This window comes from Ursus maritimus, unplaced genomic scaffold (assembly GCF_017311325.1).
Source record: "Ursus maritimus isolate PB19 unplaced genomic scaffold, ASM1731132v1 scaffold_19, whole genome shotgun sequence".
Taxonomy (NCBI): domain Eukaryota; kingdom Metazoa; phylum Chordata; class Mammalia; order Carnivora; family Ursidae; genus Ursus; species Ursus maritimus.
Window position 1 is genome coordinate 3501907 of NW_024424341.1, and position 17060 is coordinate 3518966.

The 17060-nt window shown below is 61.1% G+C and overlaps 1 protein-coding gene across 1 annotated transcript in view; it reads right to left on the minus strand.

Moving 5' to 3' along the window:
- The window catches only part of LOC121103383 (genetic suppressor element 1-like), a 68212-nt gene that overhangs the window by 373 nt on the left and 50779 nt on the right, over window positions 1-17060 (minus strand). The window contains exon 2 of the mRNA XM_040633081.1: window positions 25-479. Coding sequence (XP_040489015.1) covers window positions 25-479 — 455 coding nt within the window. The remainder of the gene's footprint in view (window positions 1-24; window positions 480-17060) is intronic.

The following is a 17060-nucleotide window of genomic DNA, read 5'->3' on the forward strand; positions in this document are numbered from 1 at the left end:
GGGCGGGGGTCCGGGACGGCCTGCAGTTGGGACGGCGCTGCCCCCCCAGAACGAAGCAGCGAGAGAGAGACAGGAGTGGCCGGAGCACGTGCGGGCCCTCAGCCTCCAGAGCCCTGTGAGCGCAGCGGCAGCACCTGCGCCTGCCCGCGGAAAACCGCTGTTTCTCGGCCGCGCACCTGCTTCTCCCAGGAGGCCGGGGCGGGAGCAAGGGGGCTGCGCTCTCCCCCCTCGGGCTGCAGCCTGGGGGGCGCGCCTCTTACCTCTGGGCTCCTCCGCCTGTTTGGCGAGCTTGCGCAGCGCGGCGGCAAAGCTGGAGGACGGCGCGGCCTGGGCCGACAGCGCGCTGCTGGTGGCGGGGCTGCCGCTGGGCACCAGTGCGCCATTGAGCGGCGAGGGGGTGAGGGGGTTGACGGTGGCGGTGGTCCTGGTCGCGGTGGAAAGCATCCCTAGTGAAGGGGACTTGGGCTCATGGCTCATGCCTGAAACAGGAAAAGAAGAACCAGAGGTCACCCAGAGAGTAGGAGGGCCCAGCACCAGAGCGGGGGTACGCGGGGCGTGGGGGTCCGGCGCCAGCGAGTAGCATGCAGGGACAGGGAACGGGAGCAGACGCGGGCGGCCCCGGCAGGACAGGCAAGGCAGAAGAGAGCCAGCGTTGCAGAGAACGTGGGGCCACGGCACCCGCACCCCCGCAGATCCACAGTCACAGCCTCAAGTGCACCCAGCACCCCAGGAATTCCAGACGCCACACGGCTCAGCCCAGCAAGACCCACCAGCACCCGCTACGTGCGCGGGCCGGCCGCCTCATGGCACACTGGACCCCGTGGGAAGGGAGAGGCCCGCAGCAGTGCTCATGAGGCCGGCCCCAGAGCAGTACTCCCCGCCAGTGTGTCTGCCTCCCCCCCGCCCAGCAAAGTGGGTGAGGCCGGCGTGGCTCCTGCCCTCGTTGTAGAGAAAACACAGACTCAGGATGTGACCGCAGGCAGGCTGGCCGGGAGCCCCCCCTACTCCCACCCGGGGATGCCGGCAGGTCCCCACCAACACAGGTGCCTCAGAGAACGGCCCTGCTGGCACCTGTGGGAGCCGCAGGGGAGAGAACGCGGCCGCCCCGCACTTCCTGCCTGTAGACCAAAGACAACTGTGGCTCTAACCCCCCTGGTAGTGGGGAGACCCGCCCTGCCCGCTGGGGGCCAGGTTCAGACCTCACTGACCGAGGAGCCGCTGCCCACCAGGGGGACACCAGGCGCCACAGGGGAGGACACAGCCACCTTCCCACAGGCCCCCAGCCTCTCACGTCCCATCCAAGTGTCAACGAGGAGGCTGAACGGCCTCCCGACTGCCTGATCAATAAACGCCCAGCTCCATCTCAGACACGCTATAAATAAGTTTTCCATTAACGTTCCTGCCCTCTCGGGGCCACCCGCCCGGCCCAGGCCCCGCTCCCAGCCCCCTCGCGGTGGGTGCCTTCCAGGGGTGTAAATCAAGCCTGATGGCCTTGCGGCTGGCAGGGGCCACAGGTCGTGTGCAGGGAGAAGCAAATTGACTTCTAACCCCCCAGATGGACACCGGGAGGGGCAGGCTCCAGGAACACCACACAGCCATCTGGGGAAGGGTCCTTGGGAGTCGCGGGTGGACAATGCCATCATAGAACACTCAAGAACACAGCATGGCAAGAAACATGCACTTCTTGCAGGGTGGCGGCAAGGGACCCCCTCCAGGCCGCGGCCCACACCCCAAGAGGCTCTCCGTGGCCCCCAGAGCTGGTCTCACCTCTGCCGGGTTCTGCACGGAGTCTAGAGGAGTCTAACTGGAACCAACCCCGGGGGCCAGCAGGCTGGACGGCGGCCAAGTGAGAACAGGAGATCCCCATAGGGGGTCAGGCAGGGGTAGGCGCCCACCTGCTGCCCTGAGAACTCCTGGAGAGGCAGTGGGCCTGAACACATGTCCTAAAGCCCGAGTCCCCGAGCACCAGGAGGGGCAGGAAGAGACCTCCTCGGGGGCACAGGCTGAACTCCAAACAACACCATTCTCTCGGGTGAGGGCTTGTGCTTGGGAACAAAGGACCCCCACAAGGGCCCCTGTGCCCTCGGTCAGACTGCCAGCCTCCCAGCTGCGGGGCGGGCCACGTGGGCGGCCACCACACCAGGCAGCGCTGACCCCCTGCTGACCCACGTGTCCTTCTCTTTCAGGAATAGCAGGGGTGGGGGGGGTGACCCCCAGCAGAGAAGCCCAAGAATCCAGGGGGTGTGGGGTCCCTTCCCCAGCAACCTGAATGCCAGAAAATAAAATGCAGGCCTTAGGCCCAGATCATTCTTGGTTAACCCAGCACCTGGCTGGCCCCCGGAGGACCACGGAGCACAAAGGAGCACAATGGATGCTGTGCTCTGGGAGTGTGGCCCCAGGCCACCATCGGCACCCTCTCCTCCTCCAGTGGACAGCGTGGACAGAGAGGGCAGATGTGGCCAAGGTCACGGAGTGAGGAAGTGGGGGTTTAGCATTCACTTGGCTGCCAGGTACGTGGGGCATGAATCCCACTCTGCAGCCTCAAAGCTGTGTGACCTCAGGCAAGAACTCTGCCTCTCTGGGGCGCCTGGGTGGCACATCGGTTAAGCGCCTGCCTTCGGCTCAGGGCGTGATCCCGGCATTATGGGATCGAGCCCCACGTCAGGCTCCTCTGCTGTGGGCCTGCTTCTTCCTCTCCCGCTCCCCCTGCTTGTGTTCCCTCTCTCGCTGGCTGTCTCTGTCTCTGTCAAATAAATTAATAAAATCTTTAAAAAAAAAAAAAAAAAGGAACTCTGCCTCTCTGGGCCTACCTCCTTGTCTATAAAATGCAGTAAGGACAAAGTCTACCTTATAGGCTCATCGGGACAGGCTTCAAGGCAGTAATTTATACAAGGGGCTTCAGAATGTGCCCAGCGCACACCAGGGGCCATTTATCAAACAATCCGCCAGCCTACAGAGGGGCAGAAACACAGGTCCGGATGAGCAAGGGGCCCAGCCGAGGCCACACAGGTCAGCCTCCACAAACCGGGACATACACTTCCAGATTTGTGCCCCCGCCCCACCTGGGGGGCCAGGTGATGTGGCATCAGAAGTCTACATGCTGCTTGGGGGGCCCCCCACGGTACCCTGTGCAGCCAGGTGTGCACGCCACGGGCAGGGGGCAGTTCGCGTCCCTGAGCGGGCGGCAGCTGAGGACGGGTCACACGCGGGAGCTGATGCAGGGCCTCCGGGGCCCGCTCAGCACCCACAGCCAGGGTGGTGATGGCTGTTTCGGGGAGGACAGACAGCACTTAGAGATGCTATGCGGTAAAACGGAGGCCTTGTGGGGACGAGGCCCGCTGGTCCTGGAGAAACACTTGGACGGTGTCACTACACAGGGCTGCCAGGACACAAGGTGTGTGAGAAGGGACCCTGGGGCGCTCTCCTGCAGGGGACATCAGTTAGACATGACTGGGTCACCTCCCAAGATGCCTCAGGATGGGCCTGGGACAGGCCAACAGAGCCACCAGCTACCACCCACGCTGTGCCAGCCCCAGACGATCCTGGAGGCTGGCAGAGCACGGGGTGGAGGCTGGGAACACAGGCCACACTGTTCACAGTCCGGTCCTGGTCACGAGGACAGCTCAAGGCCCCACAGTCAGGCAGCATGCCGAGGACTTGAACCCTGTCTCCCGGACCCACACGGCATCCTGCATACCTTACACCACCCGCCCGCTCCAAGGCTTCAATGGGACGCCTGACCAGAAGGGATAAACACGCATACACACAGCTAAAATACGTGTCACCAAAGTGTCTTAAAAATACACCCACAAAGTCTTTGTTCTTCACCTCTCCAAGAGGTGGAGACGAACTCTCTTGCCCCACACGTGGGCCAGACTTACGGACTCCATTCTGACAGAGTATGTCGGCAGTGAGGGTGTGTGACTTCCGAGAAGAGACCGTGAGAGACACCTGCCCACTCCCTAGCATCGCTCGAGTGGAGCGTGCTCAAGTAGCCCAGAGGATCCCAGGTCTCCTGACGCTTCCAGACAAAGGCCCCGTTCCTCCCCTCAGCCCGGCTGAGCCTTCTGATGAGACCACAGCCCCGGCTGCCAGCAGGATCACAGCCTTCTTGGAGCCTCTGAACCACCCCACATCCCTGAATGCTTGTATATCTGGGAGAGTTTGTTACGCAGCTTTGGATAACCAACAGAGTACCGCCACACGCTCTGCTGACCGAGCCTGCCGTCTTGCGCTCTCTCCCCATCTCCCTTCCTTCTTGGAGCCCAAGAAGTTCAATCATCTGCAAAGCCTCTATGACTTTACCCACAGTCTCCAAAATAGCCCCCCCCACGCCCAAGACCATCAACCACACCCTCCCTGTGCCCTTATTCCTTAGAGAGGCAGCCACCTCTCTTTAATCCCCAATTCCGTGAGCACAGTATCACTGTGCCCATTTTACAGATGGGGGAGGGCAGGCTTGGATCCAAGGGCCGACAGATGGTTAACAGCAGGGCTGAGATTACTGGAACAAAGCACCTGCATCCTGTTTATGCAAAAGTGGTCAGGGCCCAGATCCAGACCCATGCTGCCCCACACCGCACAGGGATGTAAGAGATGGGGATGAGGGGACAAGGGGCGGGGAAGTGAGGGTAGGCAACACACTCATTCCACCTCCCAGTGACCAGTCCCCAAGGCCCAGAAGCAGATGTGAGGCCACTGCCCAGTGGCCATGTGATAGGCTGGCCAGCTGGTGACCTGGGTGGACCTGCTGTGACCGCCAGCTGACAGTGCTGGGAAGGGTGGCACGGAGGTGCTGGGATAGGCAGGCGGCCGCCACAGGACAGATCCCAGGCCAGACCCCAAAGATCACATACCCCTTAAGGTGCTAGGGGGTGTCTTCGAGTGGCAGCAAGAGAAACAAAGGTCTCACTTCTATCCTTACACTTACATTGTAAATCCTCTGCAGTAAAGCAGGTTTTTTTAAAAAAAGGGGGGGGGCATCGGGGTGCCTGGGTGGCTCAGTTGGTTCAAGCGTCTGCCTTTGGCTTAGGCCATGATCTCGGGGTCCTGGGATCAAGCCCCATGTCAGGCTCCCAGCTCAGCAGGGAGCCTGCTTCTCCCCTTCCCCTGTTCATGTGCTCTAATACAAGAAATCTTTAAAAATATATAAATAAATATTTAGAAATAAATATTAAAAGGGGGGTGTCAGAGATGGAGACTCACCAACATGAAGCCAGCGTACCAACAGAGGCCCCGAGGCGCCCCTCAGATTAGGGCCTCCCCTGCTGGAACTCAGACCCAAATCCTCACCTACTGCTCCCTGCTCCTGCCTGGTGACCAGGGTCTTGGGGGAGGCAGATCCCCCTCTAGCCCCCTCCTCACGTCAGCAACTCCCTGAAGGACATGGTCACACTCCTGCTGGCGCTGAGTAACCAACCTCCTCTCCCGGCTAAGTCTCCCCTCCCCTCCTCAGACAAAGCCTGGCACCTGCCAGTAGCCCTCTGGTTCCTGGGGGTCCCCCAAAGCCAGCATCTCTGTCGTAGTGTCAGCTGTGGGCTCCAGGGGCGCTGCGAGCCAGGAAAGCTACTGCTGATGTCAGGTCACTTAAAATAGAATCCCAACCCAGCCACTTCATTAAGGAGCTAAATTTAGCACCGCTCCTCAGCGTGTGCACCCGGGAGGGCGGGCTGCGGGACCACCAGCAGCAAGGACGGCAGGTCCTCTGCACCCAGGATGGAGAGGCAGGGGCCAAACTCAGAGGCCCCCGACGCACGGCAAAGGGTCACCCCGGACCTACTCTGGCTTGACACAGCCTCGGGGGAGCCCCCTGCCCCCCCCACACCCTGTCACAGCCTGGGGTCACTATAGGACCCACAAGCTACTCTGCCCCCAACCCCTGCCCAGGGAGGCAGAGGCCCACGTCTGGTGCTGCCATGACTGTGGAGCCCGCAGGGGTGGGCTGAGGGGAAAGTGGGCCTTGTGGGGGAGCCCCACACCCTCAGGAGGCCCCGGGGGAACCTGGGGCGCCTGCTCCCTGTGCCCTCATTAGAGAGGGTATTTATTAACTTCTGTGCTCCTGGCCATTGACTGAATTCTTGTCTACATTATCAGCTCATGTAAATTCATTATCCTAACAGCTGGGAATAAGCTCCACGGGGTGAAGGCCAATGATGGACGAGCGCTGGAGGGCGGGGGGCGGTGCAGGAGGCAGGCCCGAGCTCTCCCGACATGTGGGACTCGGGTCATGTGGCCTCCTGGCCTTCTTATTTACATCACGTATGGCTGTCCTCCTCTGGACAGGGCTCCTGCCACCATCGGCTGCCCACCCAGCCTTCCTGGAGAAAAGAGCCACCACAGCCAGACGCCCAGAGGTGAGACCCCACCGCTCCCGGGCCCCTCGTAGAGAGGTCAGGATGCCCCGGGGCCCCTTGGGGCCGGCCCTGCAGAGCCGAGAGCCCATTGCTATGCCAGAGGCTCAGGGCAGGGAGCAAACCCCACTGGGCCGTCAGCACCCGCCAAATGCCCCGGCCCCCTCTCCGTGGATGGGGCCGCCGGGCAGGCCCTCGCTGCTCCTGCCCCTTCAGTCCTCCCCAACCTGGTGTCTTTAATCAATACTTTTCCTCTTCTGCCTACATTTCTAATAGAGCCAGAAGCAGCACAAAGCTTTTAAAAAAAAAAAAAAAAAGGCAAAACGAAGGAAAACCAGGTGCAGGGCCGCCGGCTGGCAGGGCTGATGTTGGCGGCTCTCCGGAAACCCACCTTGTTCTGCTTCTTCAGAACACACCCCACGCTCCGAACAGCAGGATTTATACGGGCGGGAGGCCCCCAACACGCCATTCCCTGTGGTCCCAGCCCGGCTCCCTCCTCTCCTCCACGGTGACGCCCCGCAGGGCCGGGCCGGCGGGGCCTCCCTGTCCTGCCCCGAGCGCACAATCTGGACTGGGATTCTCCCATCACCCCTCCTGATGATTTTTCATTACCACAGAAAGAAATGTTTGTGAGCAAACACAGCGCGTCCCCTGGGCTCGGTGATCCCCATGCCCTCGAAGGGGGGATGCTCCTGCAGCCCTAACAAGGCCGGGGTGACCCCGCCGCCAAGACTGGGTGGGTGGTGGTGTGGGGCACCACGTGATCCTGGGAGCCGGAGCGGCTTCATAATAAATTCATTATTATATTTGCCTTTGGCGTGTTCTGAGCTCACTCGCACGAAGCAATTTTTCTTGGCGGTGGGGGTGGGAGAATCAGGAAGGTTTTCCTGCTCCGGAGGCACAGGGTGGCCTGCTTAGGCTTCGTGTCCTTTTTCGACTGAGGACAGCCCCTCAGGTTGTAGGCTGCTAAGGGGACTGGGGCCCTTTTCTTGTGCCAAGTCCCAGAAGAGGACCTGCTCCCCAAGGTTAAGGCCGCAGGAGCTGGCAGGCCGCGCCAAAGCCACGGGTAGCTGCCGGAGCCCAGGAAGAACCCCAGGAGACCCAGGGAGAAGGGCAGAGAGAGCGGGGAGGGGGAGGGGGAGGGGCGGACAGGGGCCAGTCCGCCCGTCCACAGGAGACCCCAGCCCAGGCCCTTTCCCATGCAGCTGCCACTCTCCCCTGCGCAGACATGTCACCGAGCAGCATTAAGTCACTATGGAGATTCTGAGCCGTGGAAAGTGTTCCCCAAAGCGCAATGAGAACGGGAGCCCAGCCCCAGAGTGGGTGAGTGGTTTGCAAAGCCAGTTTCTGGGGGCACCCGACAGCCACTGTGAACCCCGAGTGGGGTCCAGCCCAGGTCACACAATGCTCACACAGTGAACGGCGCTCAACAGTGCGGGGCAATGTTTAGGGTTCTCCTGGCCTCGATCCCCCACTGCCATGATAGTAACGTGCGTGGGGGCCCCGCGGGCAGGCCAAATCCAGGTTCTGGGGGAGGTAAGAGGGGAGCGTTCAGGAGAGACCTCTACACACACTTATCACTTGAGGTCCGCATACCAGGTAACAGCTACCACGTGTGGGCCGAGGGGGCCTGAGAGTGTCCCAGGAGGGATGCCCCCTTACCAGTGGGAGCCACAAAATGGGTGGAGAGTGGGTATGGGGTGGCACCCGGGGGAGGGGGGCCCCCGCCAGAGCCGGCCAAGGACAGTCTAGGGGTTGACACTGAGACCGGGGGTCGTGGTGGAGGCGGACGACAGAGTCAGGCAGCAGGTGCAGCGACATTTGAAAGCGGTTACTCTGAGAGGCTGCCGCCGTCTGGAGAAGTCCAGAGAAGCTGGGCAGACAGACGGACAGATGAAGGGCTGCGAGCAGCGAGGGGCGACCAGCCGTGCTGAGGGGGCGGGAGAGGCAGCAACCACAGCACAGGGAACCAGACAACAATAAAGCAAGAAAAGGCCAAGAGACAAGGTCAAGGCTGGAGCCCAGCTCTGTGACCCCAGGGAGGCGCTCCCCAACAACACGGACAGTCATCATAGCCGCGGCGGATGCACGGACTGCTTGGCCCAGATCATCAGAGTAACTCCATGAACAGACCTCAGGCAGTGGCGAGGTTGGAGAGGCCGCCCAGAGTCACCCCGCAGGGCAGAGCCGGAGCCTGAGCAGAGGAGGGCCCCAGCCAGCCTGGTCCCTCCCACGCCACGCCCACCGTTTCCGCACACCACTGCCTCCTGGAGATGGGCGGCCACTGCCGAGGGCCACTGGGGTCGCCTCCCATTCTGCAGACCCCAGTCCTGTGATAGCACCCACCTGCGTGCCAGACCCATTTTACATGTGGCAAACCGTAGAAGGAGGATTTGACTTTGGGACCCCCACCTCCCCACAGCTCCTGGCTGGATAGCATCTACCTGGGAGCCACGAGAGGCCCTGGTGACAAGCCTGGATTGGGACCCTTTTCTGTGCCTGATGGCACCTGAGCTAACCAGGCCACCTCTGAGCTGAGTCTCACTCACAAAGGAGTCCTTTCAGTGGACTCCCAGAGGCACGGGGTGCAGGAAGCGGGGGGGGGTCAAAGGTGTTCGATGCAGAGGAGAGGTCCCGGAGGAGAGAAATCCAACCCCGCCAGGAGGCAGCCACTGAATTCTCCAACTTACCATGGAGCAGCAGGTGGGGAAAAGGCCAGGAGGGCAGGCTGAAATGGATAAACCCGACTAAGCGGGACAGACGTTGAGAAACAGTGGGGAGAGGAAACAGGCCACTGCTTGACCAGCCTGGACCCCACTTCCTGCTCCCTCACTGCACTCAGGCTGGGTGCGGGCCAGGAGTCTGGGTGTTTCAACAGCCCCTACCTTACCCCTCTGGTGAGGGAAGGTCAGAGGATATCAAGAGCCCTGTCCCTCCAATACGGAGTGGGCGTTGACAAAGCTGCCCGTGCAAGGCAGGCTTGGTCCCCCCCCAACCCTGCAGCCCCAGCCCCTAAGGACACTGGGTACGTCCTCAGCTAACAGAACAGGGACGGAGGTACACCAGCTGCACCTCACAAACCCGAGGGGAAAGGGTGATGCCCAGCATCCCTGCTCAGACGGGGGACCAGACTGTAGGTTGGAAAACCAGCCAGAAGACCAGTTCCTGGTCTGGCTCCCACCCCACTTCTCAGGGGGATCCTGCCAGGTCTGAACCTGTTTCCCCATCAGTAATGGGATTGGGGGGGAACTAGACGCAGGGGGGCAGAGGCTAAGCATGCCTTCTCTGACCTTCAACCTGTCTTTATTTGGCTTGTTGTCAAGCCATGTTGCTTAAATGCAAATGTATTGAGATTTGAAAATAGGACGTTTCCAGTCAAAATTAAGATGCCAGTTTCTCTTAAAAAATTAGAAGCCACCAACCCCTAACCCTGAGAACGGCCACTGTCCCAAGTCCCCACCCTTCCCTACTACTGTCTCCAGCAGGTCTGCTTGCTCAATGCAGGGCTGTATCTTACCAGGTGTGAAGCTACGTGGGCTTAGGCAATGAATGGTATCTGTAGGAGCTTACCGATCGACGGGTACCATGGACAGGACCCTAGAGCTGGACCCTCCTACACGGTCGATTTGGAGGTGAGGGCCCACCAGGAAGGAGGCATGTGGCTCAAAGCCAGAGCACTCCAGCCAGGACCTGCTCAAATCGTAAAACGGATTTCTGCTTTTGGAAAAAGGTCCATTATCATAATGGTCAAAATGGCAGACCAGACCCTCTCCTACTGGAAACGTACCTACTGAATTCTGTATACGGATCTGCCAAGCTCACAGAAGCCCCCGTATGTGTGGCATCCACGAACACAGGTTAGAGACCCCTAGGGCACAGAGTGCTTTAGGTAGAGAACACTGAGTATTAACATCCATTCCCAACATTACACACCTGGGCCAAAGGAATAAGCGGAATCAAAGATAAGAGCCCAAACATCCAAGTTCTAATGGTACTTCCTCCCGGGCTCATGTACCATCTGCAAAGCCCTGTGGGCTATGCCCAGACTTCAGTAAATGTTTCCCCCCCCCTCCCCCGGCCGCCCCTGAGAAAACCAACTACCCTGTGGCCAAAATGCGACCTCGGAACAGGGCCCCCAGGTGAAGGTTCACCATGAGCCATGAGCTCCCGGTGCGAACCCTGCCGCAAGCCAGGCTGGTCGCCTTCTGTCCACAGCTGTCCTCCATCAACTGCTGAGAAGTGGACTGTCCAGGCCTAAGGAAACCTTCACTTCCTAGACACAAATCCCTCCACGGCTGCAACTGGGAACCTGGAAGTTTACTGCAACCCAAGCGGGACGCTGAGGCCCAGAACCGGCTCTCACAGGTGCCAGGCTTCACCCTCGGGGACCGCAAAACCCAGCTCTTCTGGGTCATACATCGAGAAGCACCCAGTCTGCCCCGGAGACCCCCCGGGGGGTGGGGGCAACAAACGCTCTGAGGAACGGGTGCTGGCTACATGAAGGGCTTTCTTCCCCTCTTGGGGGCCAAGGGTTGAGGGGTGCAGAGGGAAGCCCGCTTAGCCAGAATCGGGTCAACAAAGGTCTGGGTTGCTGCTGGTGAGCAGAAGCGCCGTCCTGACCCCCACTCCTAGCTGCCCAGCCTTTACACGTAGGCTTGCCCTTCTCGGCACCTGTTCCCCCGGCCAGTCCCACGGCAGCTGTTGGGGGGGGGAGGGGCTTGCTGCAGGTGGCATGATACCCCGAAGTGTGCCGAGGGCTCCCACTGTCACATGCTGGCATGGACCCCCTACCAGCCACAGCATGGCACGAGGGGACACGACACTGGAAACCAGCTACTGGGTTAAAACGCACTGCCTGTGACTGAGGTGGAAAGTCCGTGTGCTCAGACAGGAAAGGCCCGGACATCTGCCTGATTGAAAACACAGAATCTCGCTCCTCCGATCCCCCGTGAGCCCAAGCAGGGCTGACCAGACATCCCTCTGAAGAGACCATCTATCCAAATGGGGCCCGGAGGCCGAGGGCAGAAGGGGTGCCAGGCATTCCGCTGCGGGCTGATCCCGAGCTTGTTTTCTTCTCGGTTACAGGGGGACCCCCCCCCCCACTCCCGAAGTGGCAGGGAGAGATCACACAGCCCTGCGCTTCAGGGAGGCACCAGTCCCTGCTGAGAACTCGGGCTTTACGTATTCAACTTTGTATCTTCCAGGCTGGCGAGCCGGTCTGTGAATGAATAGTCCAACCCCCAGCACACGTAAGATGGTAACAAAGACGCAAAGCTAAATGCAAGCCGGAATTCAGTGGGACGAACCCACTCGCCACTCCTTCCCTTCACTACCAACCAGCAGTTACAGAAGGGCAGGCAGGCATGGGCCCCCTGGGGGGCCCCCATTTCTCCCAGCTAATGGGCAAATGGAGATAATTCCCACTTCACAGTCACGCCCTCCTCAAGGACAACACAGTCTGTGCTGCGTGTCCCACGAAGGCATCCGCATGCCCCCCCATGGGCTGGGTGGCATGCCAGCTGGTGCCCCGGGCTCAGCACAAAGGAGGCCCCTGCCCACCTCGCTCGGACACCTGGTCCTCCTCAGCTTGACACACAGACTTTCCTCCGGGACGGCTTAACCTGCCCAATGTCGATACAGCCCTGACCAAAAGCTCACCGATCGGTTCCCTTTATTGCTGCCTGTGGCCACAGACCCATCATCTGAGCACAGGAAGGGCAGCGCTGGGGGAGGGGCCGCAAGCTGGCTGAGAAAAGGGATGTGCGCACGGATCCGCGGTTTCCAGGCCAGGGGGGCTGGGGAAGCTCCAGAACATGCCTTTGGTGGCCCCAGAGGGTCAGCAGAAGCTGATCTGGAATCTTGAGCCTGTGAGCCTCGGTGAGAAAAGTGGCCTCAGCCCCTCCCACATCCAGGGCTGCAAGGTTCGGGGTGGAAGAACAGAGCCTTCCGGTTTTCATGAATTAAAACCCCAGGAATACTGGGGTCACCAAAAAGGGGATGATGTGGTATGTTTTCTTTGACGCACCCTCACACAAGAGCCCTCTGTGCCAGGCACCGCCCTGAGCCTTTAGGAGAAAGCGTTTGACCTCAACCATCCGAGGACACAGGTGCCCCCGTTCGTCATCCAATTTTACAGATCAGAAAACAGAGACCCAGAGGCCCTTGGCGGGAACGGTAAAAGTGAGAGCAGACGCCTGCTGGGGGCTTACCTCATGCTTACAAGGTTGTCAGCTCCCCTGGGCTGCTGTCCATTCAGGGGCAGGTGTGGGGCATCTGTGTCCCCTAAATCCTCAACACGATGATGGCCTCTGCACCCCATGGTACAGATGGAGGGATGCCCCACACCCGGCTCTGGCAGCCCCGAAGCCACTACAATCAACGTGCAACTCCTCACACAGACATCAAGTTCTCCAGCCGGAGGAACCGGTTCCAGCACTGGAAGGCTTGGCCGGAGCTCCAGACCAGCACAGAAGCCATCCACCCGAACACAGCTCTGCATCTGAAGGCCCCCTTAGGAGAGCTTGCAGCTCGCCTGGGCCAGGTAAGGAGCACTACCCTGAGAATCTCATCCCAGGTTAAGGCAGAGCCCAGAGCCATCCAGCGACCCCATCATGGGGTCTCCACCACCTCCTCCAGTCAGGTGAGGGGTTCCAGCTCACTGGGTGGCCTCACGTAACTCTGGGGCGAAAGGGACAGACTTTGGTTTCCCGGGTAGAACCCCAATTCTCCTTAAAAAGCATCAGTCCACCTTCCCCAAGGAGAGAACTCCTTTACGCGCTGCCCACTCCCCCGCCGGCAGAAGGCACTGGTCACTCAGCTCTGACCACATGCTGCAGGCACCTGGGGTGAGGGAGGGGGTGGGGTTATGACGTACAGATGTCCGGGCCCCTCTTCTAGAGACTGGGCTTAATTGGCCACAGGTTGGTCTGGGTGTTTTCATGTTCCCCAGGTGATTTACAAGTGCGGCCAAGAGTGAGTCCCCTCACCCCGATCTCCTTCAAGTAAGTCACCCCCATAAATCTCCAAATCCCTCTGGGGCCCACAGAGCCTCAAGTTCAACCCCATCTCCTCTCTTGCACTCTCCTGGACCCCTCCCCATAATCTGCAGCCCCCTTCCCTCCAGGGCTGCCCCCCCCCAATCCCGCTCCCCAGAGGCTACTTTCACTTCCCCTGGCCCCACAGTTGCTTCCCCTCTGCACTTTGGAACATGCTCAAGGCATGAAGAAGGGAAGGGCAGGGGGGCTGGTCTCAGGGACCCTGGGGGGCTTTGGAGCCGCCTGGAGAATCCCAGGCAGGGGGCAGCCTGAGCAGACATAGGAGCAGAGCACGGAGGCCGCGTGGTGTGGTCCTGCGGAGCCGAGGCCGAGAGCCCGAGGCTGGTGGAGGGGAGAAGCGGCAGAGGCCAGATTAAAAGGCCCCCGGCGCGCGTTCTGGCAGGCGTGCAAAGGGCTGCTCTGGACCGCTCCTGAGTTATCTGTCCCTACACCTCCCAGCAGCAAGCGCCGGCTGGGTTCATAGGAGGCGCTCAATAAATTCTCATTGACAGGAACACTCTGAAACGTCACCTCCCGCCTGTGGCCTCGGCTGGGAGAAGGGCCAGCGTGGGGAAGTGAAGCCGGCAGCTCGAGGGCCCACACTGCACTCCCAGAGAGAGAAATGAAAGCAAGACGGCCGGTCTCCAGTGCAGTGGCCAAGCTGAAATGTCACCTCCAACACGGATCCCTGCAGGTTACAAACCAGCTCTCCCAACACACCAGCGAAGGGGAGAAGGCGGCCTCACACAGCCCTGTGGTTTGGAGGCTCCTTGTGTTGCCATAACAAAGATAATTAACGTGCTACCACCCAACCCCAGCCCAGTGTGGACTTCGAGTAACCCAAGCTGGGAATTCCAAGCCTTCAGATGGGGCCAGGAAAAACCGGCCTTGCTGGCTGACTCCACAAGCCCCTACGAGTCCCTGGGGCAAGAAGAGAGGTAGCAGCCAGGTCTTACTCACCTGCATTCTTCTGGAAACGTAGGAGCCACCAGCACCCACCCCCCAGGTAGGGGCCCAGAGCAGGGGAGGGCGATACCACCTGCCCGAGGGTCAAGGGCAGTTGGGGACCAAGTGAGCCAGGGAGGGCTCAAGTTTGGAGGTGCAGGTCTCAGGTCTGCCACTGAGTGGCGCTGTGTAGATTTCGCTCTGGTGCTTCTGGTGGGAGATGCCGAGCCCGGGGGCAGGCGCCTTCTGCTTTGAAACCACAAGGCTCTATGGGACCTGCAGCCCCGGAACTTCCCCAGAGACAGGGAAGTTACGGGCAGGACTGCCTGAGGGGACAGTTTTGCTAAGCCCCCCCGGAGCTTCCAGAGGGGTCCCCTTCTGTCAGCTTTGGGGCTGGCCCCCATGTCCCTCTGAGTTTGTTTGCCCACCTGTTAGGGGCCTGGTTTTCAGCCACAGCACACATTAGGATCACCTGGGGGCGGGGGGGAAGGACTTCGAGCATTCTCTAGCCTAGGGCCAGGAACCCAGACACTGGGGCCTCACTGGGTTTGGGGAGACCAGGCCACTAGCAATTTTAGAAAACCAAGCCCGGGGATCTATAAACCCTTTTCAACTCTGACAAGCCAGGACTCTGAAAGCTGTCCCCAACAGGTCAGGGCCTGTACCAGAGGGCAGCCTGTTGCCTTGCTTGGAGCCTGGCCCCAAAGATAGGCCGGTGCCTGGAAGCAGGATGGGCCTCCCAGCTTCCCCTCCCAAGGTAGGGCTGACCCTGGCTCTCAGCCCCAGCTGCTCACCAGCTCCAGACTCAGAGGCTCTCAAGGTTCAGAGAAAGAAAACCTCCAAGTGTCAAAACCCGGCCGGATCCACCTGCCCCCACCTTCCCCCTTCCTCGCCGTGCCATCTACTCCCGCTTGGAGACCAAGTGACAAAAACCAACCCAGCACCGGCCACGAGGCGCCTCCTGCACCCCTTCACCCAGGGGTCAGGCCCGTGCCGATCCAGGCTACTCAAAACTACCAAGGCAGCTGCTTTTACAGAGCCAGGCCACCCGGCTTCCTCGTCCACCTGGGCGGGTGGAGACTCCCCGGCACGGCAGGCAGGCTGGGATGACGCACAGCCTGCTAGTCGGAGCCTGCGCCCAGGGCCCCCTCACCTGTGGCGTGGCCCGGCTGAGTCAGGCGGCAGCCTGGGCCTCCCGTTCCGCCATCCCCGCGGGTGGAGGGGGCCTGTAAACACAGGGTGAGCAACTTTTACGTGCCCCAAGCTTAAGTAACACTGAAGCAGATCCAGAAACAGGATCATCACCTGGGGTTTCCCACCCCCTGCTCTCCAGTCCTTGGTGGGGAGGGCACAGAATCCCAGGGGAGAGGAGCCAGTTGGCCAACTAGGCCAAGCACCCCACCAGGACCTTCTGGCCCACCATCCCCGCCTCCTAGAAATCGGCTTAGGCCGGGAGGTTCCCACCCAGAGCAGACCGGCCTTTTGTTCCAGCGCCTTCATAAAAGGAGTCCTTTTTTTCATCTGGTGGTCTTGCTTTTTGTTTCCAAACCCCAACCTGTGCGGGTCCCAGATAAGGCACCGCAGGGGTTAACAAGGGTTTAATGTATTTTAGATGCACTTTGCAGACAAAAGCTAGTTTACAAAACAACAGCCAAATCGACTCAACTCACGGCTGGTAGCCACCACCCAGCTGGGGGCCAGCAGGTGCTTCCCCACCAAGCACACAGCCCTTAAAACTTAGAGCTGGCACTCCCGCAAGGGGCCTCCCAGACCCATCAAGTCGGGGGTGGGAAACGTTCAGGCATCTCTTCCCCCAATCCAGAGAACCCCCTTCTCCCCACGACCTGCCGCCAGCAGCCTCCACTGCACACTTCTAAGTGGTCCCCTTGTCCCCACCCAGAGCTGCGGAGGGCGAGCCCAACTCCCGCTCCGCCTCCACGAAGGGAATTTAATTAGCCTGCTGGAGAGGCGGGCGGGCGGCCGAGGTGTCTCTGCTGCTGCAATATAATTGAATCGGCTCCACTCGGTCGGGCCACTCGCCGCCCATCAGCGCGGCCGCGGGCCCGGGAGGGCTGGGGGCGGGGAGGCGCATCCAGGCGGAGCAGGAAGGGCTGGGGAGGGAAAAGGGCAGCGCGAGTGGGGGGCGGCGGATACAATCACCCTCCCACCTCCGAGGCTGGGGCAGCCATCTTCGGCAGGAGGAGGGGCAGGGGCACCGCTCCAACGGGGGGAGGGGGTGGGGGAGAGGAGGGAGGAGAGAAGCAGCGGAGCCCCGGGCGCGCCCTTGGGAAGCAAGGCGTGGGGGTCGGAGACCCTGGAGCCTGCAGCCCCGCCCTCCCGGCGATCTACCCGGCTCCGAGGGGAGGGGGAGGGGACCAAGACAAAAACCCTAACCGCGCGGCCCCAGCCGGCGAGCTCCGCCGCGCACCCCCTCCCCGCCAGCCCGCCCCAGCCGCCGCCAGCACCTGCCGCGGGGGTGCACGGCCGCCCCCTCGCTCCCGCCGCGGCCGCCACAAAGTTTTTGCCCCGGCTCCGGAGCGTCGACAGCTCGCCCAGAGCCCCCCACCTTCCCACTCCCCCCCGCCGCCCGCGCGCACTTACGCGCCCCTCCCTGGACGCGGCCACCGAGCCCGAGCCCCGCGGCGGCCTGTGTCCCCGCCCCGGGCCAGGCAGCCCCGGCTGCGACCCGCGCGGGAAGGGGGGGGTTTGGTTGCCTGCCCGCTCGCTCGGC